The 27,507-nt window shown below is 44.2% G+C and overlaps 1 protein-coding gene across 1 annotated transcript; it reads left to right on the plus strand.

Moving 5' to 3' along the window:
• The first annotated feature begins 2,998 nt into the window (after nucleotides 1–2,998).
• Nucleotides 2,999–21,908, plus strand: LOC121925563 (intestinal-type alkaline phosphatase-like). Its single transcript, XM_042457841.1, has 7 exons — nucleotides 2,999–3,270; nucleotides 5,137–5,271; nucleotides 7,610–7,679; nucleotides 10,719–10,853; nucleotides 11,640–11,831; nucleotides 14,337–14,453; nucleotides 20,673–21,908. The coding sequence occupies exons 1-7, from the start codon at nucleotides 3,010–3,012 to the stop codon at nucleotides 20,957–20,959; spliced, it is 1,197 nt and encodes a 398-aa protein (XP_042313775.1). The 5' UTR covers nucleotides 2,999–3,009; the 3' UTR covers nucleotides 20,960–21,908.
• The last annotated feature ends 5,599 nt before the right edge of the window (nucleotides 21,909–27,507 follow it).

A 27,507-nucleotide genomic window follows, 5' to 3' on the forward strand; every position in this document is an offset into this window, starting at 1 on the left:
TCTTGACTTATGTTCAACTTGCATTCTACTTGGAGTCCTAGATCCCTTTCACATGAAGTGACCTTAAGCCAAGTGTCCCCCGTCCTATATCTATGCATTTCATTTTTTTGCCATAAGTGCAGTACCTTACATTTCTCTGTGTTGAAATTCATTTTGTTAGTTCTGGCCTGGCTTTCTAATCTATTAGGGTCATTTTGAATTTTCATCCTGTCCTCTGGGGTATTAGCTATTCCTCTTGGTGTCATCTGCAAATTTGATAAGCATACCCTCTGTTTTTTCCTCTAAGTCATTGATAAAGATGTTGAATAGCTCTGAGCCCAGGATAGAACCTTGTGGGAACCCACTGGTCACCTCTCTCCTTCTCTTTTCTCTTGCCAGACATATAATGTCAACCGGCAGGTGCCCGACAGCGCTGGAACTGGCACTGCCTATTTGTGTGGGGTGAAGGCCAATGCAAAAACCCTGGGTGTGAGTGCTGCAGCTGTCTACGGAAAATGCAACACCACCTTTGGGAACGAGGTCCATTCAATCCTGCACCGAGCCAAGCTGTCAGGTAGGAGAGCAGGGAAGAAACAGCCCTGGGGAGGAGAAGGAGTTCATGTTTTGATTTGTAATACACTCCCTCGGTGTGTGGTGGAGTCTCCTTCTTTGGAGGTTTTTAAACAGAACCTGGATGTAAGTCAAAGGCTTTCATAGTTGGCATCCATAGTTTGTTATGGTTTTTTGGGGCTATGTGACCATGTTCAAGAAGAGTTTATTCCTGACATTTCATTGGCATTGATGCCAGCAAAACATCAGGAATAAACTCTTCTAGAACATGGCCACATAGCCCGAAAAACCAACAAAAAACTATAGAGCCTGGATGGCCATCTATTAGGAGTGCTTTGGTTGTGTATTCCTGTGTGGCAGAAGGGGTTAGGCTGGATGACCCCAGTGGTCTCTTCCAACTCTATGATTCTATAAGCCCATGATTCTAAAAGGGATCAATAATAAACAATAATAAACAGAAGCTTGAGTTGGTATTGTCTGGGAGAAAAAGAAATCCAGCCGCTTCCCACACTTGGAAAGTAATTAGAAACTGTATTGATTTATTTCCTTACTTTAGCCTCAAGCCTACACTGCTTCAGCACAGCAAAAATATCTGCCACTGGAGATACAGTATGCGTTCATAATGGAACCCCATGCCAACTTGTGCAGCGTAGGCGGAACAATCATCAATGTGCAGAGCTGACAAGTCATTGGAAGACTGCAATGCACAATGCACATTTGTTTGGTACTCTGTATACTTTAATGCACACTGGTTCCTCATGCACAATTCTGGCGACACCAGCCCAGCTAGTTGTGACTGTGGTACATTGGCCAAATAAAAATCACTCCTCTTGTGTAGCACAACTGACACTGTCATACTGTATGTCAGACAGGAGGCTAGCTAGTCCTTATATCCTGCTTTTCTTGCAACTTGCTCATTATGCCACACTTATGTACTTATTACTTTTGCAATACAGTTGGCCCTCTACATTCATGGGGGTTAGGGGTAACCCTCTCTGAAAAATTCCTGAATATAAATAAATAGAAATAAAAATTGTGAATGTATTTTAAAAAAACCCGAGGAACCATTTCTCTAAGATCCTCTGGGTCCTCCAGTGCAACTTCATGGTCAGTTTCTGCTGGAAGTGGACCATAGAGTTGCATTGGAGGACCTGGAGATTCTTAGAGAAGTGTTCTCTCAGGTTCTCTAGGAATTCTGCCAGAGGTTGACCATAGAATCACCCTCTAGGAAGACCTAGAGATTCCTAGAGAGAACATATTAATCAAATTCACAAATCATCAGATCCGCAAATGGGAAACCAGCGAATGTGAGGGACTGATTGTCAATTAGCTTCTGGGCGCTGTATAAGGGGTTGGTTATTACCTTTAAAACCCTACATGGCTTGGGCCCAAGTTACTTGTGGGAACACCTCTACCTACATCTTAGAACATCTGGGAAGTTTTTATTAGAACATCGTAATACCAGGTTAATGACAACCTCCCATAGGGCATTTACTGACGCAGTTTATGGAATAGCCTACCAGAAGGAATCCATCTTATCACTTACCTTAGAGGCCTTTAAGAAGGCACTCAAAACGGATCTCTTCCGGCGGGCTTCTCCACCAGACTCCTGACTCCATATAAAAGGTTAAGATGATTGCTCCACTTTTGACTATGATTGTTAGCTAATTGATGAATTGCTATTTTAGAGAACTAAGAGGAATGTAGGTTAATTCAGTATTAGTGTTTTATTGATTGTATTTTGTATTATGTACCATTTTAATGATGTAATCCCACCTCAATCTGTGGGAAAGGCAGGAAATATAAATAAACTTTATTATTATTATTATTATTATTATTATTATTATTATTTGGCATTTTTACTAACTAGATAAGTAATGTATTGTAAATAGCTATGTTACTTGCAAATAATGCTGCTAGTGGCATCTTTGCCAATGGGACTGTGAATTTATTCCAGGTTTGAGTTGAGTCCACAGTTGCAAGAAGCCATCTGAAGTTCTGAATGCTAGTCCCAGAATAAGTTCAGCACCATGGATATCTTCAAAGTAAAACTGGGGCAAATTCATTGCCTTACTGACATGGGTGCTGCCAATGACCACATCTTAAAATGTGTTACTTCAAAGTTTTGGCTTCCAGGAACCCTTTGTGGCAGGATCATACTAAATCTTGAGAGGCTATGAGCATCTGAGATGTAAAGAGCCAGTGGCTTCCAGGTCAAGAGTGCGGTGAATTAGCTGTGGGCTTTATTTCCGGCTTTAAAGCAGTAGTTCCAAACTATGCTCCTCTAAGGGTTTTGGACTTCAGCTCCCAGAAGCCCCAGCCCACTTGGCCAGCAGTCTGGAAATCTGGGAGCTGAAGTTCAAAACATCTGGAGGACCAAAGTTTAGGAACCACTTCTTTAGAGGAACTATCCAAGGTCTTGAAGTTATTTTAAAAAAGAGTTCATAACCTCTGGATAAAATGCAGGGTGACTTCATTCCACCACTGATGTGGAAGCCATTGAGTACACTGATTTTGTATATCCATGTGTTTTTTATACCCCATACAGGCAAATCTGTGGGGATTGTGACCACTACCCGGGTTCAGCATGCCACCCCAGGGGCCTCCTATGCTCACTCCGTCAGCCGGGATTGGTATGGGGATGCCGACATGCCCAGGGACGCTCTCCGCGAAGGCTGCAAGGACATTGCTTACCAACTGGTGAACAACACCGACATCAATGTGAGTAGCTACGTCTGCAGAGGGGCAGAGATGCAGGATTGAGTCTGGCTTGGATTCATCTACTGCAGTGGTTCCCAAACTTGGGTCATGCAAGTGTTTTTGACTTCAGCTCCCAGAAGCCCCAGTCAGCTTGGCCAACAGTGAGGCATTCTGGAAGCTGAAGTGAAAAACATCTGGAAGACCAAAGTTTGGGAATCACTGGTCTATTGTGAGGATCCATGAGGGTCAGCATAAGTTGGAAGCCACTTGAAGGCATACACCACCAATAATAATAATAATAATAATAATAATAATAATAATAATAATAATTTAGTCATATTAAGAATACCTTCTCCATTTTATTCTACATCAGTCTGTCAGTAGGAATACTTGCCACTTCAGGTAGCATCAGTAAACCTGTGGCCAGATAATCTTCACCAAATTTACAACTGCTGTCTTCCAATATGACCAAGACATTAATTGGATAAATAGGCCATAATCTTATCATGACTGGCTTAGAGCTTTTAAATGCCTGGCTCTATTGCTTTCTTATCTTTATCAGTAATCGCAAAATAAAGAGTCAATGCAGATTTTGTTCCTGAGGGGTGGGATTCCTTGTGTTCCTCTTTTGCACAAAGATATGCTCCGATTTATTGGTGCCAAAGCAAATACCCTTATCTGGCAATGATGTTTCTAACGGAAGCGTGATTTGAAGTTGATATCGATTGCAGTGTGTTAATAAAAGACACACTGACAGAATAAACATGGCACCATGCTGAAGGAGGCATCTGTCATTCACACTGAATGTGCTGAGAGCCATCCTTGTTGCATGGCCGCAACATCTGGCAATAACACGGTGGCATTTAGCTATCAAGGCTAGTAGCCAATAACATACTTCATTTTTAGAGAAGGTGAAATAAATCACAACTGCTGCAGAGACTACAAGATGACACAATGCCTTCAAGCTACAGGAAAAGAGATACCTGACAACAAGAGCTGTTCAATATTGGAATATGCTGCCTTGGAAAGTGGTGGAGCCTCCTTCTTTGGAAGTCTTGAAAAAGAGGCTGGATGGCTATCTCTCAGGATGCTTTGATTGTGTCTTCCTGCATGGCAGAATGGGGTTGGACTGGATGGCCCTTGGGGTATCTTCCAGCTTTAAGATTCTTTAAGTCTTTGCTGGTGGAGTTATGCATTGATTGCCCTGTGCAAACCTGATGTTGAATGGAAACATTGCACAACTTGTACATAGGCAACAGATGTAAACTTGAATGCCAATCAAATGCACAGCTGCATTGGCATGTACAACTCTATCTCTGAAAACCTGAACTGAGGAAACATTTGCACTGTAGAAATAGTACAGTTTGACACCACTTTAACTCTCATGCCTCCATCCTACAGAATCCTAGGATTTGTAGTTTTTGGAGACACCAGCACTCTTTGGCAGTAAAGGCTCAAGACCTTGCAAAATGACAAATCCCATAATTCCATATCATGGAACTACAGCAAGTGGTATCAAATTGCTTTATTCCTAAAGTGTAGATGCACCTCCTAACCTAATGTGAGCATTCTGCATCAGACAAAAAAATGCCCAGCTGTTTCCACAGAGGAACTTACACTTCTGTAAGATGTTATTCTGGGCAGTGTGGAAATCTATCATGCCAAGCAGTTGACACAGAATAAGAAGACATGGGCAAAATACAGAATTTCCAGATATGTTCCTCTTGCCACTAAGTCATTATTATTTACACCTTCTTTGTTGCCTTATTAAATAAGCTTTTTAGCATTTTGTAGGTTCCTGTTATTCAATCGTTGCCCATCAGTGTGATCTTGAAGAACTGGCAGGGCTAGATAAACAGTCACAGTGTCCTGTCCTCTTCTTGGCAGGTGATTCTTGGAGGAGGCCGGATGTACATGACGCCATGGCAGACGCCTGACCCGGAGTATCCAAATGATCCCAAACAGAACGGAACCAGGAAAGACGGATTCAACCTCATCGAGAAGTGGCTGAGCAGCAAAGAGGTATGGATGGTGGCAAGGGCTGAGATGAGGGAGGGATGAAGTGGGGATGAAGGTTTACCTTTGGGAAATGAAGGAGATTGGAAGAGAATGAGCACTGGGCAAAATCAGCAGAAGCCACTCACTTGGGAGGAATATCCACACTGTACAATTACAGCAGTTTTAATCATAGAATCATAGAGTTAGAAGAGACCTCAAGGGGCATCCAGTCCAACCCTCTGCCTTGCAGGAATACACAACCAAAGCACCCCCGACAGATGGACATCTAGCCTCTGTTTAAAACCTCCAAAGAAAGAGCTTCCACTACATTTCAAGGGAGTGTCTTCCACGATCAAACAGCTCTTACCATTTGGGCGTTCTTCCTAATGTTTAAGTAAAATCTCTTTTCCTGTACCCTAAATCCATTCTTCTATGTTTTAGTTTCTGGAGCAGCAGAAAACAAGCTTGCTCCATCCTCAATGTGACATCCCTTCAAATACTTAAACAGGGCTACCATATCACCCCTTAACTGTCTCTTCTCCAGGCTAAAGACACCCAACTCCCTAAGTAGCTCCTTACAGGGCTTCATGGTTTCCAGAGCCTTCACCATTTTAGTCGCTCTCCTTTGGACACATGCCTCCAGTTTCTCCACATTCTTTTAAAATTGTGGTGCCCATAACTGGACACAGTGTTATTCTAGATGGGGCCTGACCAAAGCAGAATACAGTGGCACTATTACTTCCCTTGATCTAGACATTATACTTCTGTTGATGCAGCCTAGAATCACATTAGCCTTTTTAGCTGCTACATCACACATGTCCAAATTGTGGTCTACTAGGACTCCTAGATCCCTTTCACATGTAGTCTTGTTAAGCCAGATGTCCTCCCTCCTATATATATGCATTTCATTTTTTTTCATCCTAAATGCAGTATCTTACATTTCTCCCAGACAACATCTATACACAGAGAAGAGAAGGTTAAGAGGTGATATGATAGCCCTGTTTAAATATTTGAAGGGATGTCATATTGATGCTGGAGCCAGCTCCAGAGAATATGACCCAGAGCAAGGGATTCAAACAGCAGGAAAAGAGATTCCAGCTTAACATTAGGAAGAACTTTCTGACAGTCAGAGAGATTTAACAGTGGAACACACTCCTTTGAATTGTGATGTAGTCTCCTTCTTTGTAGCTTTTAAACAGAGTTACTCTTTATTGTAATGAGAAATGGGAATTACAGTTTGAAACTGCCAGGTTTGCAAAAGTGTTTGAATAAAATAAAATTCTTGCAAAAAATAAAATAAAAAGAGGCTGGCTGGCCATCTGTCTCAGGGAGCGCTTTGACTGGGAGTTCCTGCATGGCAGAATAGGGCTGGGCTGGATCAGGGCCCTTGGGATCTCTTCCAACTCTAGGATTCTATGATCTGTACAGGAATAAAATACACCTTTAGTTTTTTGTGGGTTTTTTGGGCTATGTGGCCATGTTCCAGAAGAGAGTTTATTCCTGATGTTTCACCTGCAATTTATAGCCCACCTCTTCACCTCTTCTTGTGGATCGAGATGGGTTACAACAAACAGAATAAAAATAAAATACAATATACAAGTAAAGTTCACGTTTCTATTGAATTCTCTACCCCAACCCCCTCCCAATCATAAAAAGTAATACACTAAAAACAATAACAATATAAAATAAATGACAATATAAAATACTAATTAAAAGTATGCCAGCCTTCTCTCAAGATGCCAGCCACAGATGCAGGCAAAATGCCAGGAATAAACTCTCCTTGAACACGGCCACAGAGCCCAAAAAACCCACAAAAAACTATGGGTGCCAGCCATGAAAGCCTTTGACTTCACAAAATACTTATTGTGGGGCTCTAGTAACTGGCATTCGGTGGTATGCTTTGGCATTAGGGAGATATATCTGTGTGCATGGGTGTGAGTAAATACTCTCCCCCTTATTTTTGTCTTTGGAGTTTATCACACGGGAGGAATTTCTCTTAATTTCGAACGAAAAGAAAGTGGGGCCAGAACGCATTCATGCGAATTCACTAGTTTAGCAAATTTACGTGAATTCGAATTGCATTTGAACTGACGTCCCATTGCCCGAAAATAGCTTACCATTGCTTGAAATTGCATGTGATCACCTCTCACGCAATAACATGAAACCCCAGGATTACATTTGGACTGACTTCCCATTGCCCAAAATTGTGTGTGGTAGTCTATCACGCAATAACGCGAAACCCTGTGATTGCGTTCAGATTGCCATTGGATTATACTTCCAATTTCCCTTGTCTGATAACGTCCTTTGTGACACCTGTGCTGTCATTTCCTGGCCTTTTCAGACCTTCTCTCCTTGTTTCCAGGGAGCTCACTATGTTTGGAACAAAACAGCCCTGGATGCTGTGGATGAAAACACAACAGAGTACCTCATGGGTGAGACCATAGTGCATAGTATGGGCTCTCTTTCATTACCCCTGTTGAAAGGAAGGGTACAGTCTAGTGCTCTGACAAGTTACTGCTTTGGACTGCAATACCAATAAGCTCCCAGCCTAACATGGCCTCTGTAGTTCTGCCTGGGGGATTCTGGGAGCTGCACCTTAAAAGAAAATAAATTTTCCAAGCCCTGAGACACATCAAGGCAACAGAGTGTAACTTACAACCATGGAGTTATATGGCTGTTGCACGTCTCTGTCTTATTAGTGAATTGTGACATTATGCAATCTAATGCACAAAGTGTACACTCATGCACCATATGTATTCACAGTGAGCAATAACATTGCATACACAACTCCACTCCTACAATCTTGAATGTACACATGCATAAGGCAATAACAGGATTCCAGCCACTTTAAATACATTTCAAACATGTTCTTATTTTGAAGATATTAAAAGATTCTAAAATAAGGCTGAAACCTTACATCATGCCTGTGAAGTGTAAACCTACCTCCACACAGTCGTTGTGCTATGCTCACTTTTACTGAATACCAACACTATGTAACTGGCTGGGTGTCTGCCAATGTGGTCGCATCTTTTCACATGATGCAAAGAGGAATGTGCAGGGGCTGTTTTAGCAATACCAAGGAAGCAAATGGTACCTTGAAGGCACTGACAAAGGGCCATCATCCAAGAATACACAATTGCATGACCGGCATCTTGTTGAATAGTCCCTAGCAGAGTTTGTTGTTGTTGTTGTTCTGTGCTTTCAAGTCATTTCCGATTTATGGCAGCCCGAAAGTAGACCTATCATGCAGTTTTCTTGGCAAGACTTGTTCAGAGGAGGTTTGCCATTGACTTCCCTTGAGGCTGAGAGTATGAGACTTGTCCAAGGTCACCCAGTGGGTTTCATGGCTTAGCTGAGAATCAAACCCTGGTCTTCAGAGTTGTAATCCAACACTCAAACCACTACAACACTCTGGATCTCCCTAGTAGAGTATTAGGTGTTGAATGGTGAGTCAACCCATAGGTGAACTCAGTTGATTCATTGGCTCTACATAAGGGTGCATGAAATAGCTTCACTTGTGGGATATTACTTACACAACCATGAATTGAATACAACTGTTACACAATGGGCAGAACTGCACAACTGCATGCACAAGGGAGCTTGCACAAGTGTATGCCACCAACCCATTATGGAACTACCAAAGGGATGCTGCCAGGAGTCACGAAACTATGATGATGCTAGCACTGCTATCGATGGGATCTCCCAAGTCAGATGGGTTTTGCCAAGGATTCAACTCAATATGGCAAGAAAACTACTGGGTAGCAGCAGTAGGATCTCTCACGCTGCTACCACACTGCAGAATTAGTGCAGTTTGACACCTCTTTAACTGTCCTGGCTCCATCCTATGGACTCCTGGGATTTGTAGTTTGTTGTGGCACCTGAGATCTCTGACAGAGAAGCTTAAACATCTCACAAACCTACAGGCTCTAGAATCCCATAGCACTGAGCCAGAACAGTTAAAGTGGCATCAAACTGCATTATTTCTGCAGTGTAGATGTGGTCTCAGAAACAATGGCTGCAGCACTTTATCTAACTTTTTTTTTAGTACTGTGCAGAAGGAGGCACCAGTAAAGCACTTTTGAATATGTTTGTCATGAAAATCCTATGATGGGACAATTCAAAATGAAGCATCAGATAAATGCTGGAAGGGAAGACTTGCAGACCAGAAGGCATTCAACCAGCTATGGCAGAAGAGCAAAGGCAACTATGAACAGTTAGTTAACAGTAGTTAATAGGATTTCTTGGAGGTCTTTCATTCTCTATTGTTGTTATGGTTGCATGCCTTCAAGTTGCTTCTGGCAGTGTGGTATAGTGGTTTGAGTGTTGGACTATAGAATCATAGAATCATAGAATCGTAGAGTTGGAAGAGACCACAAGGGCCCTGATCCAGTCCAACCCTATTCTGCCATGCAGGAAATCCAAATCAAAGCATCCCTGACAGATGGCCATCCAGCCTCTGTTTAAAGACCTCCAAGGAAGGAGACTCTATCACCCTCAGAGGAAGGAGTGCATTCCACTGTCGAACAGCCCTTACTGTCAGGAAGTTTCTCCTAATGTTCAGGTGGAATCTCTTTTCCTGTAGCTTTGCATCCATTGTTCCGGGTCCTGTTCTCTGGAGCAGCAGAAAACAAGCTGGACTATGACTCTGGAAACCCAAGTTTGAATCCCTTCTTGGCTATAGAAACCCACTGGGTGACTTTGGGCAAGCCACATTCTCTCAGTCTCATTGGAAGGCAAAGGCAAACCCACACTGAACAAATCTTGCCAATAAAACCTCCCTGATTCAATTTAGAGTCACCGTAAATCAAAGAAATGACTTGAAGGCACACAACATCAACAACAACAACAACAATGACATGGTGATCCTATAATGAGATTTGTTTTTTGCAAGAAACCCCTGTTCAGAGGGGGCTTGCCTATGTCTTCCTTTGAGGCTGAGAGAGTGTGACTTGCCCAAGGGCACCCAGTGGGTTTCCATGGCTGCATGGGGATTTGAACACTGTTCTTCAGAATCATAGTTCTGTGCTCAAACCACATTGGCTCGCCTTTCATTGATAGAGTTGCTCTAATTTGAAGCTGACTTGATGGCACATAGCCAAAACAACAACAACAACAACAACAACACATTTCAAGATATATCCAGAGGTAGTCATGTTGGCCATACAGCAAAATACAATAACATCCAAAATCCACCAAACACAGATACTTTTACTGGGTCAACCATCATGCACAAAAACACAAGCTAGGATGCTCATAACATACTGTGGGCATGTTATGATCACCACCTGCTCCTAGCCTGACTAATGCTAACACGGATGAACTATCTGTTTCTGACGTAACAAACAGTGATAATGAGTTAGCCATTTCTACAAAGGTTTCCAAACCTAGATTAAACAGCGGGATTGTGTGCCTTCATCTTTGTTAGAGTTGCTACGCTAATGACCCTCTCATCTTCCTCTCAAATCTTTCAGGACTCTTTGAGCCAAAGGACATGACGTATGAGCTGAACCGTGACAACGCAACAGACCCCTCCATCGTGGAGATGACTGAGAAGGCCATCCAAATACTACGCAGGAACCCCAGGGGCTTCTTCCTCTTTGTGGAAGATGAGTATCCTCACCCGTTATTGAAAGTGTGGTTACTCAGTTGCCAGCATTGTGTCTATAGGGCAGCAGGGGCATCACTAAGGATGTGTGTATGGATTGTGTGGTCCACACTAGGTGATACCCCAAAGTGAGGTGACACCACTGCTCCCCAAACATCTATCTTTTGTCAGAAACAGGCTGTGGAATTCGCCTGCGTCATTTTAAAATGCTGAGCAAATGTTGTGAGGGGGTTGAGGCTCAGTGAGAGCATAAAGAAGAGACCCCCCCCCAGGTTTAAATTATTTTTTTTAATTTTAATTTTGCTAGTTGTTTAGGTCACTTTGCCGCCTTGAGTCCCTATATTGACAGACTGGATAGCCTTTATGGTCTCTTCCAACTCTTCTATGATTCTGTGAACCAAAGATTGGATTCAACATCAGCCAACCTGACCACTATACCAGCATGGGCAACTGTGGTGGGGCCACTTTGTTCCACCTGGGGATGGGCACCCCAGCATGGCCTATGTGACTAGAGATAATTGACTTTACCTCTGGTTTTGTTTTTGGACAATCTTAGGGATAGGCGGTTTCTAAATCACTGTCTTGGATATGGTTGGGAAGAAAACTGCTGCATTCTGTCAAATAAGCAGAATCTCCATTTTTAAAAAATTGGGGAATTTTTGAGGGCTTCTGTGGCTAAAACAGGAGCATGAAGTCTGCCATGGACCACACCTTCCCAACATCTACCCAAACCACTGTGACTGCCCAGTAAAAGGGTTCTTATCTGCTGTCTCTCTCTGTCCTTCAAGAGGCAGGATTGACCATGGGCACCACAATGGGAAAGCCAAGCAAGCCCTGATGGAGGCCGTGATGATGGACCGCGCAGTGGAACGGGCTGGCGAGTTGACCGATGCCTCCGAGACTCTCACTGTGGTCACAGCTGACCACTCACATGTTTTCACCTTTGGAGGCAGCACACCACGTGGCAACAACATCTTTGGTGAGTCAAGTGGTGTTAGATGGTAGTTGCTAAGCCCTTGAAGGAATTATCCTTGTCCCAGAGGCTGCCAGAGGGAAGGAGAAGAAGGGATGCTGAGATGGGAGACTCTGGCCCTGTCTGCATGTGCCAAATAATACAGTTGGCCCTTCATATCTATGGATTTTTTTAATCCATTGATTCAACTATCCATGGCTTGAAAATATTCCAAAAAATAAATAAATTCCAGATAGCAAACCTTGTTTTTCCCATTTTATATAAGGGACACCATTTCACTATGCCATTGTATTTAATGGCTCTTGAGCATCCATGGTTTTTGGTATCCATGGGAGTCCCTGGAACCAAACCCTAGAAGATACCAAGAGTCCACTGTATGCCCTCTGACTATCAGTCTTCAGTCTGGATAATTCAGGGCCCAATCCTTGGTTCAGGTGTGAACTGTCAGGATAATGTCCTGCCAATTCAGCACCAAACTGAGGCATACCACCCTTGAAATGGATTAATAAAAGACAACTTTTGCTCTGGATCATCTAGGAAAATCTGGAACCCTCCAGAGCAGCACAAGGTAGCTGTTCACAATGTGTCCTTTTGTGTCACTTGCCACTGCTACCTCTGGCACAAGTCACTTCTTCTGAGGTTGGAACAAGGTGCCCAACCATATGTTCAATGCTGGCACCTCATTCCTGACCTCAGATGGGGTGACTTGCACCTGCAGTAGTGGGCAGCACAATGAGATGTGCATGGAGCCCTGGTGACACAGTAGTTAAATGCCAGTACTGCAGCCACAAGGTTGTAAGTTGAATCCCAGGCAGGGCTCCAAGGTCCACTCAATCTTCCATCCTTTTATAGGTTGGTAAAATGAGTACCCAGCTTGTTGTGGGCAATTGGTTTACAGATTGTAAACCACCTAGAGTGCTGAGTTCACTGATAAGCGGTACAGAAATGTAAATGTTATTGGTATTGCTATGTGAGCAATTATCTGGCTTTGCTCCGGAGTGCTCAGGTAACTGGGAGTTGGTGGGGCAGCTTTGGGACCAGAATACATCAGGCTGTTCCTAGAATATTCTGACCTGTGTGAAAACTGGATTATATCTACAGTGTGGATGCAGTTTCAGAGGTCTTTTTAGTTTTATTTCCTCACAATGGTTCCTGAATCCTCTGGGGGTAGCATCACCATGTTTTTGTCCCTGTGAGTGTGTTTGTTGTTGTGCCTTCAAGCCGTTTCTGATTTATGGCAACCCTAAGGTGAACCTATCATGGGATTTTCTTGGCAACATTTGCTCAGAGAAGGGTTGCCAGCCATTGCCTTCTCCTGAGGCTTAGAGAGTGAGACTTACCCAAGGTCACTCAGTGGGTTTCATGGCCAAGCTGTGAATTAAACCCTGGTCTCCAGAGTCTCAGCCCAACACTCAAACCTGCCCAGGCTGTTTTTGACTGCTGTGGCATCAACAACACAAGTCCTGCCAGCAATTTTGGAAGCACCCATTTTGCCACAGCATTTTGCCACAGAGGGGAGCTAAGGCCTAGCTTGCCATGGAAGCAAATTTCCCCACCCTTGCACCCTCCAAATATATTGAACTACAGTGAGCCAGCATTGTGTAATGCTTTGAGCACTGGACTATGATAAACCCACTGGGTGACCTTGAGCAAGTCATACTCTCTCAACCTCAGAGGATGGCAATGACAAAGCTCCTCTGAAGAAACCTTGCCGTTAGTCACCGTTAGTCAGAAATGACTTGGAAGGCACACAACAACAACAGCCAACTCCCATCAGCCATAGTCCAGGCAGTGGCATCACTAGGATTGGTGTCAGCCTGAGGCAGGTGGCCACCCCACAAGAGACAACATGGGGAGAGAGTGGGAGGAGAAGAGGAGGGCAATGGAAGGGGAAGTGGCAGCGGGCAAGAAGAAGCCCTCGCCGTTCAACCTCCCCCTCCTGACTGCCTTGCCAACCTCTCTGTCCTGGTCAAGTGGCCTGACACAGCCACCCCTGCCCCTTTTGGTAGCCAGGGAGGCTCTTCTGTCAGGCCATGGCAGCCACTGGTGGGCATGGTCTGCAGTTGCTGAGTGTTCCTGTGAGGCAGGGGGTTGGACTGGATGGCTCTTGGGGTATATTCCAACTCTAGGATTCTATGATTCTAGGTAGATGATGGTTGCAGGGATCTGAGCCCTGCCAGTCCTGAAAAGTGTGCGGCACCCCACACCACCATTGGTGGAGGGCAGAAGCACCCTGACTGGCCAGGAGTGTGTCTTGGGTCAGACAGGGAGTGACCTTCTCACAGGGTGTTCACCCCCCTCTGAGGTGTAACTCAGTGTGGTTCATGCCCCTCTAGTGACGCTTCTGAGCCATAGAATCATAGAGTTGGAAGAGACCACAACAGCCATCCAGTCCAACCCACTCTGCTATGCAGGAACTCACAACCCAAGTGCCCCTGACAGATGGTCCCACACATTTTGGATAAAGGAGACTCAACTATGTTGTGTATGTGACTGACTGTGTGTTCACAGGCCTGGCACCCAAAAGGGCGACAGACAAACGCTCGTACACTAGCATTCTCTATGGGAACGGACCTGGTTACACCCTCAAGAATGGAAGCCGTCCAGATGTGAGCTCTGTGGCCTTTGGTGAGAATTTCCTCATTTTTCTGTGATATATACCATATCTTGATTTCAGTAAGGTCTTTGACATGGTTCACTAACCAATGTCCCTGACGCCAAAAAACCCAATGTGTAAAAACAAAAAACCAAACTAAAGGATTCTGCCAAAAAAAAATGTATATAGAATATAACTGAGTGAAATATAACCCACTTCCAATTAACAAATACTTCTGTATAGAAATAAGGGATTAAATAAACCCTGGAGCAGAGAAGCCAGTAAAATTTCTAAAAGGATATAAATACCCCACTGACCATTGTTGCTTTTGAATTGAGCACAGACACATTGTGGGAGCTAATGATGAGCAGATATATTGTATTTTGAATGGCTGCAGGCCACTGAGGAAGACTGTTGTCGAAAAGTGTCTGGCCTTGAGTGTTTAATATCATTTTATGATTTTATTTTTGCATTTGCACAACTTTTAGTGGGGTATTGTTAGCCTTTTAGAAACTTTACTGGCTTTCTTGTTCCAGGGTTCGATTACTCTGGCCTTGAGTTTGGATATTTTTTATATATTTATTCTTTGCTCATTTTTCAGTGGGGTATTTATAGCGAGCCTCAATGCGAATCCTGTCAACTCACTTATTTAGTGAACTCTCCAAAATGAGGAGCCAGTAAGGATTCAGTTCGGAAGCCCTGCGGAAGCCCCAGGGGAGGGGCTCCATTGAAAGCAACCAGGTGTGAAAATACATGAACGTTATGACGTGAATTTGCATCGCTCAATCCGCACTCACCCTGGTTCTGAGCAGGAAAAAACCCATTTGAGAAATGCCTAGGAGTCCTAGTAAACCACAAGTTGAGCATGAGTCAACAGTGTGATGCAGTCGCTAAAAAAACCAATGCTGTTTTAGGCTACATCAATAGAAGTATAGTGTCTAGATTGAGGGAACTAATAGTACCACTCTATTATGCTTTGGTCAGGCCTCACCTAGAATACTGTTCTGGGCACCTCAATTCACAAAGGATGTCAATGATGAACTGAGGGATGACTGGTGATGGGTCTTGAAACCATAAAGCCCTATGTGGGCTGGATATCTTTAGCTTGGGGAAGAGAAGATTAAGAAGGGATATGATAGCCCTGTTTAAGTATTGAAGGAGTGTCATATTGAGGATGGAGCAAGCTTGTTTTCTGCTGCTCCAGAGAATAGGACCCAGAACAACGGATGCAAGCTACAGGAAAAGAGAGTCCACCTCAACATTTAGAGGAATTTCCTGACAGTAAGAGCTGTTTGACAGTGGAAGACTTTGCCTCAGAGAGTGATGGAATCTCCTTCTTTGAAGGTTTTTCAAACAGAGGCTGGATGGCCATCTGCTGGGTTTGCTTTGGTTGTGTCTTCCTGCATGGCAGAAGGGGTTGGACCTGATGGCCTTTGAAGTCTTTTCCAGCTCTATGATCCTCTAGTTTTTCTGATCCTCCTCCCATGTACCCACGCACGCACACACACACACACACACACGCTCTTTATGACAATGAGGTTATCCGGATGGAAATCGAGTTCTTATCAGGAGCAGCTGGTGCTATCAGAGGGCATTACCATCCCCATAAAAATCCTGCCCTCTTCATGAAATTTTCCTTTAGACTCCAAATCTCTAGCATTTCAGTAACTTAAAACATCATTAAACATTTAGAAATACAGTACAGGCTTCCAAAGAAAAGGGGCAGCAGGCAAAGGGAATGTGAGAATGTGAACACAGCATTTCTGTGTGCAAACCATTTCCAATGTCTCATTCTCTGCAGTGCCAAAATGTATTTGTTTAGTTTGCAACCTGCCTTTTTCCCTGGACAGGACCCTGGGTGGCGTACACACCTTAAAAACCCCCCACAATTTTAAAAACTGACAATACAAAAGTTCAAATACAATTAATAATAATAATAATTATTATTTATATTCCGCTTAATCACTTGGAATCCAAGCGGATTACAACAATAAAGGAGGATATAGTTAAAATTCTAAAACCCCTATCCTTCCCCCCAATATAAAAACATAGTAATACTAAAAAGAGATTAAACCAGACAGATATTAAAACAGTAGTATAAAATCACAGTTAAACTCAATGGAAGATTTGTAAAAAGAAATGTATAGCAGGGACCAGATAGGATGGGAAAAGGGATGGAGAAAAGGGGAGAGAAGTGGGGGGGGGGGGGAGGCAGGAAAATAGAGGTGGCCCTAGTCTGGAAAGGCCTGCCGGAAGAGATCTGTCTTAATAGCCTTCTTAAAGGTTAAACTAATTTTGATTTAAAAACACCTGTTAAAAACACAAAGTAAGAGAGCAAGCATGGTATAGTGGTTTGAGTATTGGACTTTGGAGATTAGGGACTTTATCGTACTGGCCCTGAAATGGGCCCAGTGCGTTCTAAACATGCGCGGGCACGGTGCACATGGAATGGGATGGGGCCAAGAACCCCATTTTACTGCACAGTGGAACGCCGCCTTTGCTGCCAGGCATTCCAGTTGTGTGTCCGTTCCGTCCTTCCCAGAGGGCGCCATTTCTGACCCCTCTGCACCAGGTGACACCAACTGCAGCAACACCACTGCTTGGCCTTATTCTCTGTACTGAAAGAACCCTTCAACAGTGGAATGGACAGCCTCCAAGGGCAGTGAACTCTCCATCCTTGGCGTTTTAAACACAAGCTGGATGGGCATCTTTCAGGAGTGCTTTGGTTATGTCTTCCTGCATGGCAGGGGGTTGGAATAGATGACCTTTGTGGTCATCTATGAATCTGCAGGAAACTGAAACTGGGAACTGCTGCATGCAAAGCAAGGCAATTGACCGCTGAACCATGCCCCCAGCCAACTTGGCACAGACAGTGCCTGTGGGTTGCCACACCCTGGCAAAGCTGCTCTGTTAACAGATTGGCACTTCTTACCAGTTTGGTTTCTGACTTTTGGCCTGGAGGCATTCTTCTCACTTCCTTGTTTGGCTCCAGATTAAATTTCACCTGGACCGTGTTGGCTGGAACTTTGAATCCAGGAAAGGGCTTGGGATCAGGTTTAGGGCTCAGGGCTCACTGATATCAGTGGTTGAGAGCTAAAGGATGTTTCCTTTAGCTCCTTTAGCTGTCACTGGGGTGCAGAGTTTTGCCTTGAGAATGAGTGTGAGCCATATGTAGGGTTGCCAACCTTTTTGCTCTCTCTGCTCCTCTGGCTTTGAACAGCAACATAGTGTAGTTAGAGAAGTTTTGCTGACCATTTCTCTCCATGTTAAGAAAGCTTTTGAGTCTCTTAATTCAATCTGAACCACAGTTTTCAGCAGTCCTAGCTCTCAAAGTCCTATAGTGAGGAAGCTGGGAGTTGAAATCCAACAACATATGGAGAGGCACACAGTTTCTACCCATGTGTTAACTTCTTTCTCTCTCGCTGGCTGCAATCCAACATCCCCACAGAGTAATGTAAATAATAATAATAATAATAAAATTTTTATTTATATCCCGCCCTTCCAATGATCAGGGCGGCTTACATCAAAAGTTAAAACAACAATCAATACAGAAAAAGATTAAAATACAAATACAATACAAACAGCCATTATAAAAAATAACAAGCAAAAAGCCCCATAGCCCAACCTCTTGGCCACGAAAGAGGAGGGAGGCCCACAGGATTTTTATTCGGGGAATGCCTGTTGAAACAGGAAGGTTTTTAGGTCCTTCCTGAATTGGGCCAGGGTGGTAGTCGAGCGGAGCTCAGTGGGCAGCGTATTCCAAAGGGCTGGGGCAGCCGTGGAGAATGTCCTCCATGTAGTGGAGGCTAATCTAGCCCCAGGCACCTTCAGTAATTGCTGCCCAGACGTTCTGAGGGTGCGAGGCGGAATGTATGGGGAGAGGCGGTCCTTTAGGTATCCTGGGCCCAAGCCATTTAGGGCTTTATAGGTAATCACCAACACCTTATATTGAGCTCGGAAGCGGATGGGCAGCCAATGGAGATCTTTCAAAACCGGTGTTATATGGCTGGTCCTGGGAGCACCAGTGACCAGCCGGGCTGCCATATTCTGCACCATTTGAAGCTTCCGAGTTTGGTATAAGGGTTGCTCCATGTAGAGTACATTGCAGAAATCCAATCTCGAAGTTACCAGAGCATGTACAACAGTTTCTAGGTCCCTCTGGGCCAGGTATGGGCGCAGCTGGCGAATCAGCCGAAGCTGATAACAGGCGCTCTTGACCTTCACATGGAGATATGTGACATGAGTGCTGTGCAACCCTCATGCAGAATAACATTGTACAACACAAGTCAGTGACTAGGTGCCATTTCACATTACACAACCTCAGTTACAAATCTTAGGATGCACAGCCACAATGCAAAGCATAGGATGGACAAGAACAATTCACACTGTGCAAATGCAACACACAATGCCCAGTTCACAACTTGTAAAGGCCAGGTACTGCTGAACATGCTGTTTGTGCAGCTTTACTTCTGTCTCTATAGGCAGAAGACATCTGTTGCACAATTGTATCCTTGGCCCTTCATGCCTAATATGCCTTCTACATGGATACCAGCCATGTGTTAGGCCTCAGCTGCAAGCACAGAAGATCTGTTTAAAAGGGTGATAAACTCCCCACAATCCCAGCTTGGGACTCCTGCATATAGTGGCTGATAGATCCCAGATGTTCAACTGGAGCAATTCCTCTAGGACCTGCTGAAGCAAAACTGTAGAGGTTGCTTCCCCTTCTATTCCCCTCACCACCTCACTTCCTCAATCTCCTCATTTTTCTCTTAGCATCAACATTTTATATGTTACTTGAGTAACTGAGGATGCATCTGCATTACATTTCTTTGAAGGAGAGCCCTGCTGAAAATCCACTGGTCTCAAGTACAGTAGGGACTTCTAAGCAGCTCTCCCCAGATTACAAATGCCAGGATTGCATGGGGTGGAACCATGGCAGTTAAAGTGGCATCAAGCTGTTTTAATGCCAGAGTGCAGATATACCCTGAGTGAAAATGCATTAAGATGTTTAAACGTTTCACAACTGCAGCATGGAAAATGAGCTCATGTGCAAAGATGTTTGTGTTGCTGCCCATTGTACTACACTAATTACAAGGTTAAGAGTTGGTATGTAGAGAGATCTTGTAGCATGTTTGAGACTAACTGAAAGTTGGCAGCATGAGCTTTTGTAGACTTAAGTCTACTTCCTCAGATGCATCCATAATATTATGCAATGGCAGAGTGGAGCCATGCACACACTGAGAGAGACCCACTTGTATGTTTACAGTCTACTTCTTCAGATACAAGGTTAAGAGGTGAGATGATGTTGTCTTTGGGGCAACCCTGACTCATGGCAACTCTGAAAATGTTCAGCGGTAGCTGTATTGGCCATTTAACAAATCCAAACAAAAACCCAGCAGTGATACTTTTATTATCCAACCAAAATGCAAAATATCCTTGTTGCAAGCTTTCGAAGCTCCATAGGCTTCTTCATCTGTGAATGAGACGTCTCCAAGCTCCCCTATCCTCTGTCACTTTGCTCAGGTCCTGTAGGCTCAGGCCCATAGCCTCCCCAATTGAGTCTAAATATTTCAAATGATATATTGAGGATGGTGCAAGCTTGATTTCACCTCTTAACCTTTTCTTTTTTGGGTTAAACTTACCCAGCTCCCTAAACTATTCCTCATAGGGCGTAGTTTCTAGACCCTTCACAATTTTGGTCGCCCTCCTCTGGACACGCTCCAGGTTGCCAACATCCTTCTTGAATTGTGCCCAGAACTGGACACAGTATTATTCCAGGTGGGGCCTGGCCAAAGCAGAATAGAGTGGCACTATTACCTCCCGCGATTTAGACACTACACTCCTATTGATGCAACCTAGGATCCTATTGGCATTTTTAGCTGCTGCATCATATTCATGTTCACCTTGTGGTCTACTAAGACTCCTAGATTCCTTTCACATGTATTATTGTCAAGCCAGGTGTCCCTCATCTTATATCTGAGCCTTTCATTTTTCCTTCCTAAGTCCAGTACCTTGTATTTCTCCCTGTTGAAATTCATTTTTTTAGTTTTGGCCCAGTTTTCTAATCTGTTTAGGTCATTTTGAATTCTGATCCTGTCCTCTGGGGTATTAGCTACTCCTCCTCATTTGGTGTCATCTGCAAATTGCTACATGTGCTCTTCCATGTTTTCCCCTACTCCTTGTTTATGCCATTCCTTCCTCTGTGAGATTCTAACTTTCTCCTCCTTGCTCTCTTCCTCCTGTGTCTCTAGATGACAAGGACTACCAACAGCAGGCGGCTGTCCCTCTCAGCTCGGAGACCCATGGCGGAGAAGATGTTGCCATCATGGCTCAGGGCCCCATGGCCCATCTCTTCCATGGCATTCGGGAACAGAACTACATCGCCCACGTCCTGGCATATGCCGGCTGCATCGAGCCCTACCATCAGCAGCCGGAGTGTCCAGCACCTGAAAACAGATCTGGCAGTCCGGGCCTCTCACGACACCCTCTCCTCTTTCCTGTTGCTCTTTGGCTGGGACTTTTCTTCCTGCAACTGTGATGGTGAAGAAGACTAGCCGGCTGAAATATTTTTCTTCTAAGTGCCTTCTCTGGACATCACCTGGAAGGGTCTCCTTGTCTACTCCAAACCAATGGCACCTGGGGACTGCCATGTCAGTGGCAAGTGGTGAATATGCTCTGGATTTTAGGCCAAACTTTAAATGAGTTACCTAGGGTACCGTATTCCACCAAACAGGTTCACAGAATCATAGAGCTGGAAGGGAGTGCAAGGAGCATTTAGTCAAACACTCTGCCATGCAGGAAAATACAATGACAGCATTCCTGAGAGGTCACAGAATTATAGAGTCAAAGAGATCTGAAGGGTGATCCAACCCCCTGCCATGCAAGAAGACACAGTCAAAGCACTCCCAACTTATGCTCATCCAACTTTGGTTTAAAGACCTCAGAAGAAAGAGAGTCTGCTCCCACCTGCCACTGAGGCAGTTTGTTCCATTGTTGAACAGTTCTTACCATTAGGAAGTTGTTTCTACTGCTAAGATGGAATCTTTTCAGCACCTTAGACATATGGAGCAGATTCACTGTCACCCTCTGACAGAGTAGCCACCAGCTTCTATGGCCCTGGACATTCCTGAAGGGATAAAGGAATGTGCATTTATATACACACACACACACCACACACGTATGCATGTAGAGTGAGGTTTCTTTCATATAACTGTATGTACATGTATGATTGTTCTCTTCCATTGTGCTCTACAAGGTCAGCTTTCCTGGGATAAATAAATAATGACACCACTTTTAGGACAGGGATGCAAACTTTTGATTGAGAAGATTCTGACTGCTACAAGCTTGGAATATACATAGACACACACACATATACATACAGTTGGCCCTCCACATTTGACTTGTGTGACTTTGATTATTGGTGGATTTGATTAATATATTCCCTCTAGGAATCTCTAGGCCCTCCAGCGTGACTCTGCCATCAGTTGACCATAGAGTCACACTGGAGGACCTAAAGATTCTGCCAGATATTGACCATAGATAGTTTTTTGTGGGTTTTTTGGGCTATGCAGAGTTTCTTTCTGCTGTTTCACCAGCATCTGTGGCTGGCATCTTAAGAGAATGCTTTGCCTGGAAAAATTGGGTGTATATATACTGTGTGAGCATGGGAATGCAGGAGGGATTTGCATCTGTCTTGTTCTGTGTTGATAGCTGGCCTCAGGCTGGGAGGGTAATGCAAATGAGGATTAATGTCTGCTAATTGGTGATCATTATCTGCTGGGAAAGCCCCTGACTCTGAATAGTTTTCCCATTTGCATTTGCTGAGTCCTTAGTACAGGGGCTTTCCCAGTAGCTAATTAATCACCAATTAGCAGACATTAATCTTCTCTTGCATTAGCCTCCCAGCCTGAGACCAGCCATCGGCACAGAACAAGACAGATGCAAATCCCTCCTGCTTTCCCAGGCTCACACAGTATATATACACCCGATTTTTCCAGGCAAAGCATTCTCTGAAGATGGCAGCCACAGATGCTGGTGAAATGTCAGAAAGAAACTCTGCTAGAACATGGCCACAGAGCCTGAAAAACCCACAAAAAACTATGGATGCCGGCTATGAAAGCCTTCCACTTTACATTGACCATAGAGTTACTCTGGTGGACCTAGAGATTCCTAGAGAGTGTTCTCTTAGGGTTTTTTTTTTAAATGGTTGTTTTTTAATTTTGTTTGCACCTTTTCCATTTTCACAGGAGTCCTGTGCCCCTAACCCCAAATAATGTGAAGGGCCCCCCTCGCTCTCTGTATGGGTGTGTGTATATTATTGTATGATTTCAAATGTTGTTCACCACTTTGATTGTTTTTACAAAAAGAGGGATACAAATAAAAGTTTTATTTAGTTTTATTTCACATACACACACACACAACACTGTAGTGCCCACAAGCATGGGGTAGTGGTTTGAGGGTTGGACTGTGACTCTGCTGACGAGGGTTTGGTTTCCAGTTTGGTCATGAAACCCACTGGGTGACCTTGGGCAAGTCACAGGCTTTTAGCTTCAGGGGAATGCAATGGCAAACTTCCTCTGAACAAATCTTGCCTAGGAAACCCATGAATCACCATAAGTCAGAAATGACTTGAAGGCACACCACCACAACAAATCTGAGAGATGCAGGGCTCCTGTGCTACATGTGGGCTTGCCGTGCACAGACGTGAGGTCATGTGGACAGCGAACCCTAATATGGTGAATGGGGCATGTGCACATGGGGCTTGAACATAGGCGGAATTTGCCTTATGTGTGGGAGGGTCCAGAACGGATCCCCCATGTAAGGCGAGGGCACACTGTATATAGCACATATACCATGTATAGAGGAACCAGCATGGTGTAGTAGATTAAGTCTTGGACTAGGACCCTGGAGACCAGGGCTCACATCCCCACTGGGCCATGGAAACCCCCTGAGTGACCTGGGGCAAATCACATTCTCTCAGCCTTGGGGGAAGGCAAAGGTAATACCCCACTGAACAATTCTTGCCATGAAAACCCTTAAGGATGCCATGATTTAGAAATGACTTGAAGGCATGCAACAACATGCATTGAAAAGAGTGTGCAATTGTGGCTGTGTGTACTCAAGAATGAAGCCTCATGCCAACGCTTTCCTGGGTGACTATTGTGCAATTCCAAACAACAGCTTCTTGGCAGTTAATGCTCCCATATCTCTGATAAGAAAGATGGAACACTCTGTTGCAGTGTACATTTTTTAAAAGAAATAACTATGATTGCTGATAATAGTCTGCAGAATTATTTACTATGCAGATCAGGAACATAGATAAATGGAAAATTGGACTTCCTTTGCCGTGTGTGTTTGAATGTGGGGGGAAATGGTTTAGGACTATGCTTCCCTACCTCAGGGGAACTGTAGTCCAAAAAGGTAACATGTTCAGCTGTTGGTTTTATGCTAAAAGTGACAGATGGCTAACCAGAATTCTTTTGTGCAAATTAGAAATAAAATGGCTATTTCATTCTAATTCTGTTTGTCTGACATTTCTGCACCAGTAAACCACCCGGAGGGCTGTCACTTCTTGTCAGCAGAACAAACGGACCAGCCATTGGAAAACGTTTTAAATGACATGCTAAACAGCAAGGCCAGCACTACCTTGAGACTCAGTGAGCCTTGCGCTCTCAGTGGCAGATTGGAGGAGACGGCAGATACATTAAAACCTTTTTTCAAAATAGTATTTCGAGTATCACTTTGCTTGCATGGGAGATTAGTGCAATGGTCCTCTGGTTACTGCAATCCCTGGAGTTCCCTTTATTGGGGACTGGAATGTATACTGAGCATTTCCAATCCGTGGGTCATTCTTTGGTTTTCCATATTAGTTGATAGGTTTTAGTTAGAACTAGAGTATATTCTGTCTCTGTAGCTTGAAGTAGCCATCTGTTCCTGGTGATTTATTTCTCTCATGCTCTGATTGCAGTTTCTACATTTACTTTCTAAAACTGGAGGTTCATCTTCACAAGGTCTTCCTTGAAAGAATATATCATCTTTACATTTCTATTATATAGTTCTTCAGTGTATTGTTTCCATCATCTTTTTATTTCCACTTAGTCATGTAATGTGTTTCCCTGCTGGTCATATAGCAGCCCCACTCTTGGTTTAAATTTCCTTTTGCTTTCTCCAAACTAGCGGAAGAGGTCTTTTGCTCTTGCTTTTTGTTGCCACCTTTTATTTCTCTGCATTAATTATTATAATAGGTGTTCCTTGTCCCTGTGCACAAGTTGTTGGACAGATGCATTTGGGTGCTGCCAATTATTTTTGTCACTTTTTACTTTTGCCTCTCATCTGTTTGAATCATCTGTTGAGACTTCTCTTTCTTTTGGGCTGCAGATAATGTCTTTTGGAATTTCTCCCAGACAATTTATCTTGCTTCAGTACAGAATTGTTCTGGCTCTTGGCCAATTAGGCTTATCTTTAAATTCTACAGAGATTATCTTTAAGTTGTATTTTGGAACAAATAGTTGGTTTAGTTGGTTCTCTTTCACTCACATTCTAACTAACTCTGACCCCGATTCTTAACTCTCTTCTATCTCAGACACTGACTAAGGGGCTGTACAGACTGCCCCTTTTAGCACTAGATCGGGGCGGCAGAAACCGCACACTGTGGTCCCGATCTGGCTCCTTTCTGTGGCGCAAAAAGGAGCCACAAAACCCAGCTCCTTTCCATGCTGTGGAAAGGGCGCTATAGCCACACTGCAGCAGCTTTTCTGTGCTCTGTTGGTGCTACATCATGTAGATGCAGCGCCAGAGGAGCACCATTCCCCACCTGCCATGTGGTGCGGTGTGTCACAATGACCTGGGGGCAGAGTTGGGGTATGCATCGTGTAGATGCCACACCCCAACTCTGCCCCTAGGCTGGCCAAAGATGTCAGTCTGTACAGTCCCTCACTCCCCTAACAACTCTAACTCCTCTTCCTAACCCACATACACTATAGTTGTTTTGAACTTCAGCTCCCAGAATCCTAGACTATTGGCTAAGATGGCTGCGGCCTCTGGAACCTGAAGTCCAAAACACCTGGAAGACCAGAGATTGGAGATCACTGTATTAATGGGTGGGATGCATTGTGGCTTGCTTGTTCCTCTCTTGAAGATTCCCCAGATCTTTGCAAGGATTCCACAGACCACTTCTGATGCCTGGATGGTGAAGACAACTTTTGTGGTGTGTGTAATTTAAAAAACTTCCTTCTCTTGTGCCATCATAATTCCATAATATTATGATAGAATTCAAAGAGACAGCTGTGTTAGTCTGTGGAATCAGTATATAGAGAGATCTTGTAACACCTTTGAGACTAACTGAAAGAAAGAAGTTGGCAGCATGAGCTTTCATAGACTTATGCCTACTTCCTCAGATGCATTTGGTTCTATACATGCATCTGTAATATTATGCAATGGCAGGGTGGAGCCATATGCACACTGAGAGAGACCCACTTGTATGTTTACAGCTAGCATCCGCCTCCAGGAACAAAACCATGCAATGTGAAGTTGAAGGCTTTCATGGCTGGCATCCATAGTTTTTTGGGGGTTTTGGGCTATGTTCTAGAAGAATTTATTCCTGATGTTTCGCCAGCATCTGTGGCTGGTATCTTCAGAGAAATCTGAAGCCACAGATCCCAGCAAAACATCAGGAATAAACTCTTCTAGAACATGGCCACATAGCCCGAAAAACTCACAAAATACCCATGCAAGGCTGACATATCACACCATTTCTGGACTAAGGTCACCCTGTATGCAGCAGTGATGAACCCAATGTACAAGTCGGAAATGGACAACCCTGATGAATTGAGAGTCTGCCCAGGCTACCAGGAGTGAACTGTACAGAAGAGCGAGAGACTGTGTGCAAGGGAGAAAGAAGACTGGTAGAAATGAGGGAGTGGAATAAGTCCATTGGAAACTGGGGTGGAGGTTTCTACAGCTGGCACTTTATTAATCCAGCCCTGTGCTCACTTCCTGATGGCAACAGTTCTAAAACTTTCAGTGTCAGGACTAAAAGGGGGAAGAACCTGGGGGCTAATGATGGTTCACAGCTATCAGGGATGTTCAAAGGTCGCTTGGGCCTCTGTCTTATATATCATTCACTGAACTTTGCCACTCTTCCTTCGCCTCCTGAGACATCGCTGTCTTCCCATCTGCTGCAATGTGGCTCCCTGGACTGGGTCTCTGGCTGGGGCTGGCATTCACCGGTGCCATCATTCCAGGTAATGACAGGACAGTGGCAAGAGAAGGAGAGAGGGATTAGGGTCTCTGGCTGCCCACATTCCCCTCACCAGGGTCTAAGCCTAGGCAGACTGCCACAAACTGGCAGGTTGCAGGTGTGTGCAAGGAGAACTGTGTGTGCAAAGAGAACTGCCCAGAAATGTGGGGAACCCTCCTTATGGGCTGGTAGAATATTTCCAGGTGGCATGATGCCTCTTGGTTCATCTGTAATCTCTGCTTGGCATTCAGAAAAAGAGGTGATCCAGGCATCTTGCCATTCAGAAAATAATTATGCTTTTCATAGGGCTGTTCCTTTAGCATCTTTGAGAAGAGGGCACCAGATTCAGGAGACAGGGACTGCTTCTCTTTCTGTTCCTTTCTGCTCAAATCTCTGACCTGCGGCAGAGATCTTCAGGAAAGGTCCACCTTCTCTGAAGCTTTGATATTGATAAACTCTTGTGATAATGAGCTCTTCCATTTTCTGCGCAACTCAGTTGATAGGTATAGTCTCTCATCCAAGTAAATGAAGGGTTAATGATGTGATAGTTTTAAAATACATTTTTGGGAGGTCCGCATCGCAGAAGCAACAGAGATCAGGAGAAACAATGACTCACTGAGGATGACCAGCCTGGGGAGAAGTGGGGAAGGTTTGAGATGCTTCCCTCAGCAATGTCCCACTAAGTTACTGGTGGTTACTGGTGGCGGCAGCTACTAAATAGTCCTCGGGCGTCCCATCTCCTATTCAAAAGGAGGAGATGGGGTCAGAGACATGTGATAGCAGGAGACCTGTTATAGCCTCATGTCATGCGAGGTGGACTTTCCCATCAAGGGCAACCACGAAGTTCC

This window comes from Sceloporus undulatus, chromosome 3 (assembly GCF_019175285.1).
Source record: "Sceloporus undulatus isolate JIND9_A2432 ecotype Alabama chromosome 3, SceUnd_v1.1, whole genome shotgun sequence".
Lineage (NCBI taxonomy): Eukaryota > Metazoa > Chordata > Lepidosauria > Squamata > Phrynosomatidae > Sceloporus > Sceloporus undulatus.

What these genes read in the sequence shown, in the direction of transcription:
- LOC121925563 (XM_042457841.1), top strand. Translation starts at nt 3,010, where the DNA reads ATGCAGGGTGACTTCATTCCACCACTGATGTGGAAGCCATTGAGTACA. An exon ending in AGTGGCTGAGCAGCAAAGAG is followed by an intron (nt 5,272 to 7,609) that starts GTATGGATGGTG and finishes CCTTGTTTCCAG; the next exon opens with GGAGCTCACTATGTTTGGAA. An exon ending in CACAACAGAGTACCTCATGG is followed by an intron (nt 7,680 to 10,718) that starts GTGAGACCATAG and finishes CAAATCTTTCAG; the next exon opens with GACTCTTTGAGCCAAAGGAC.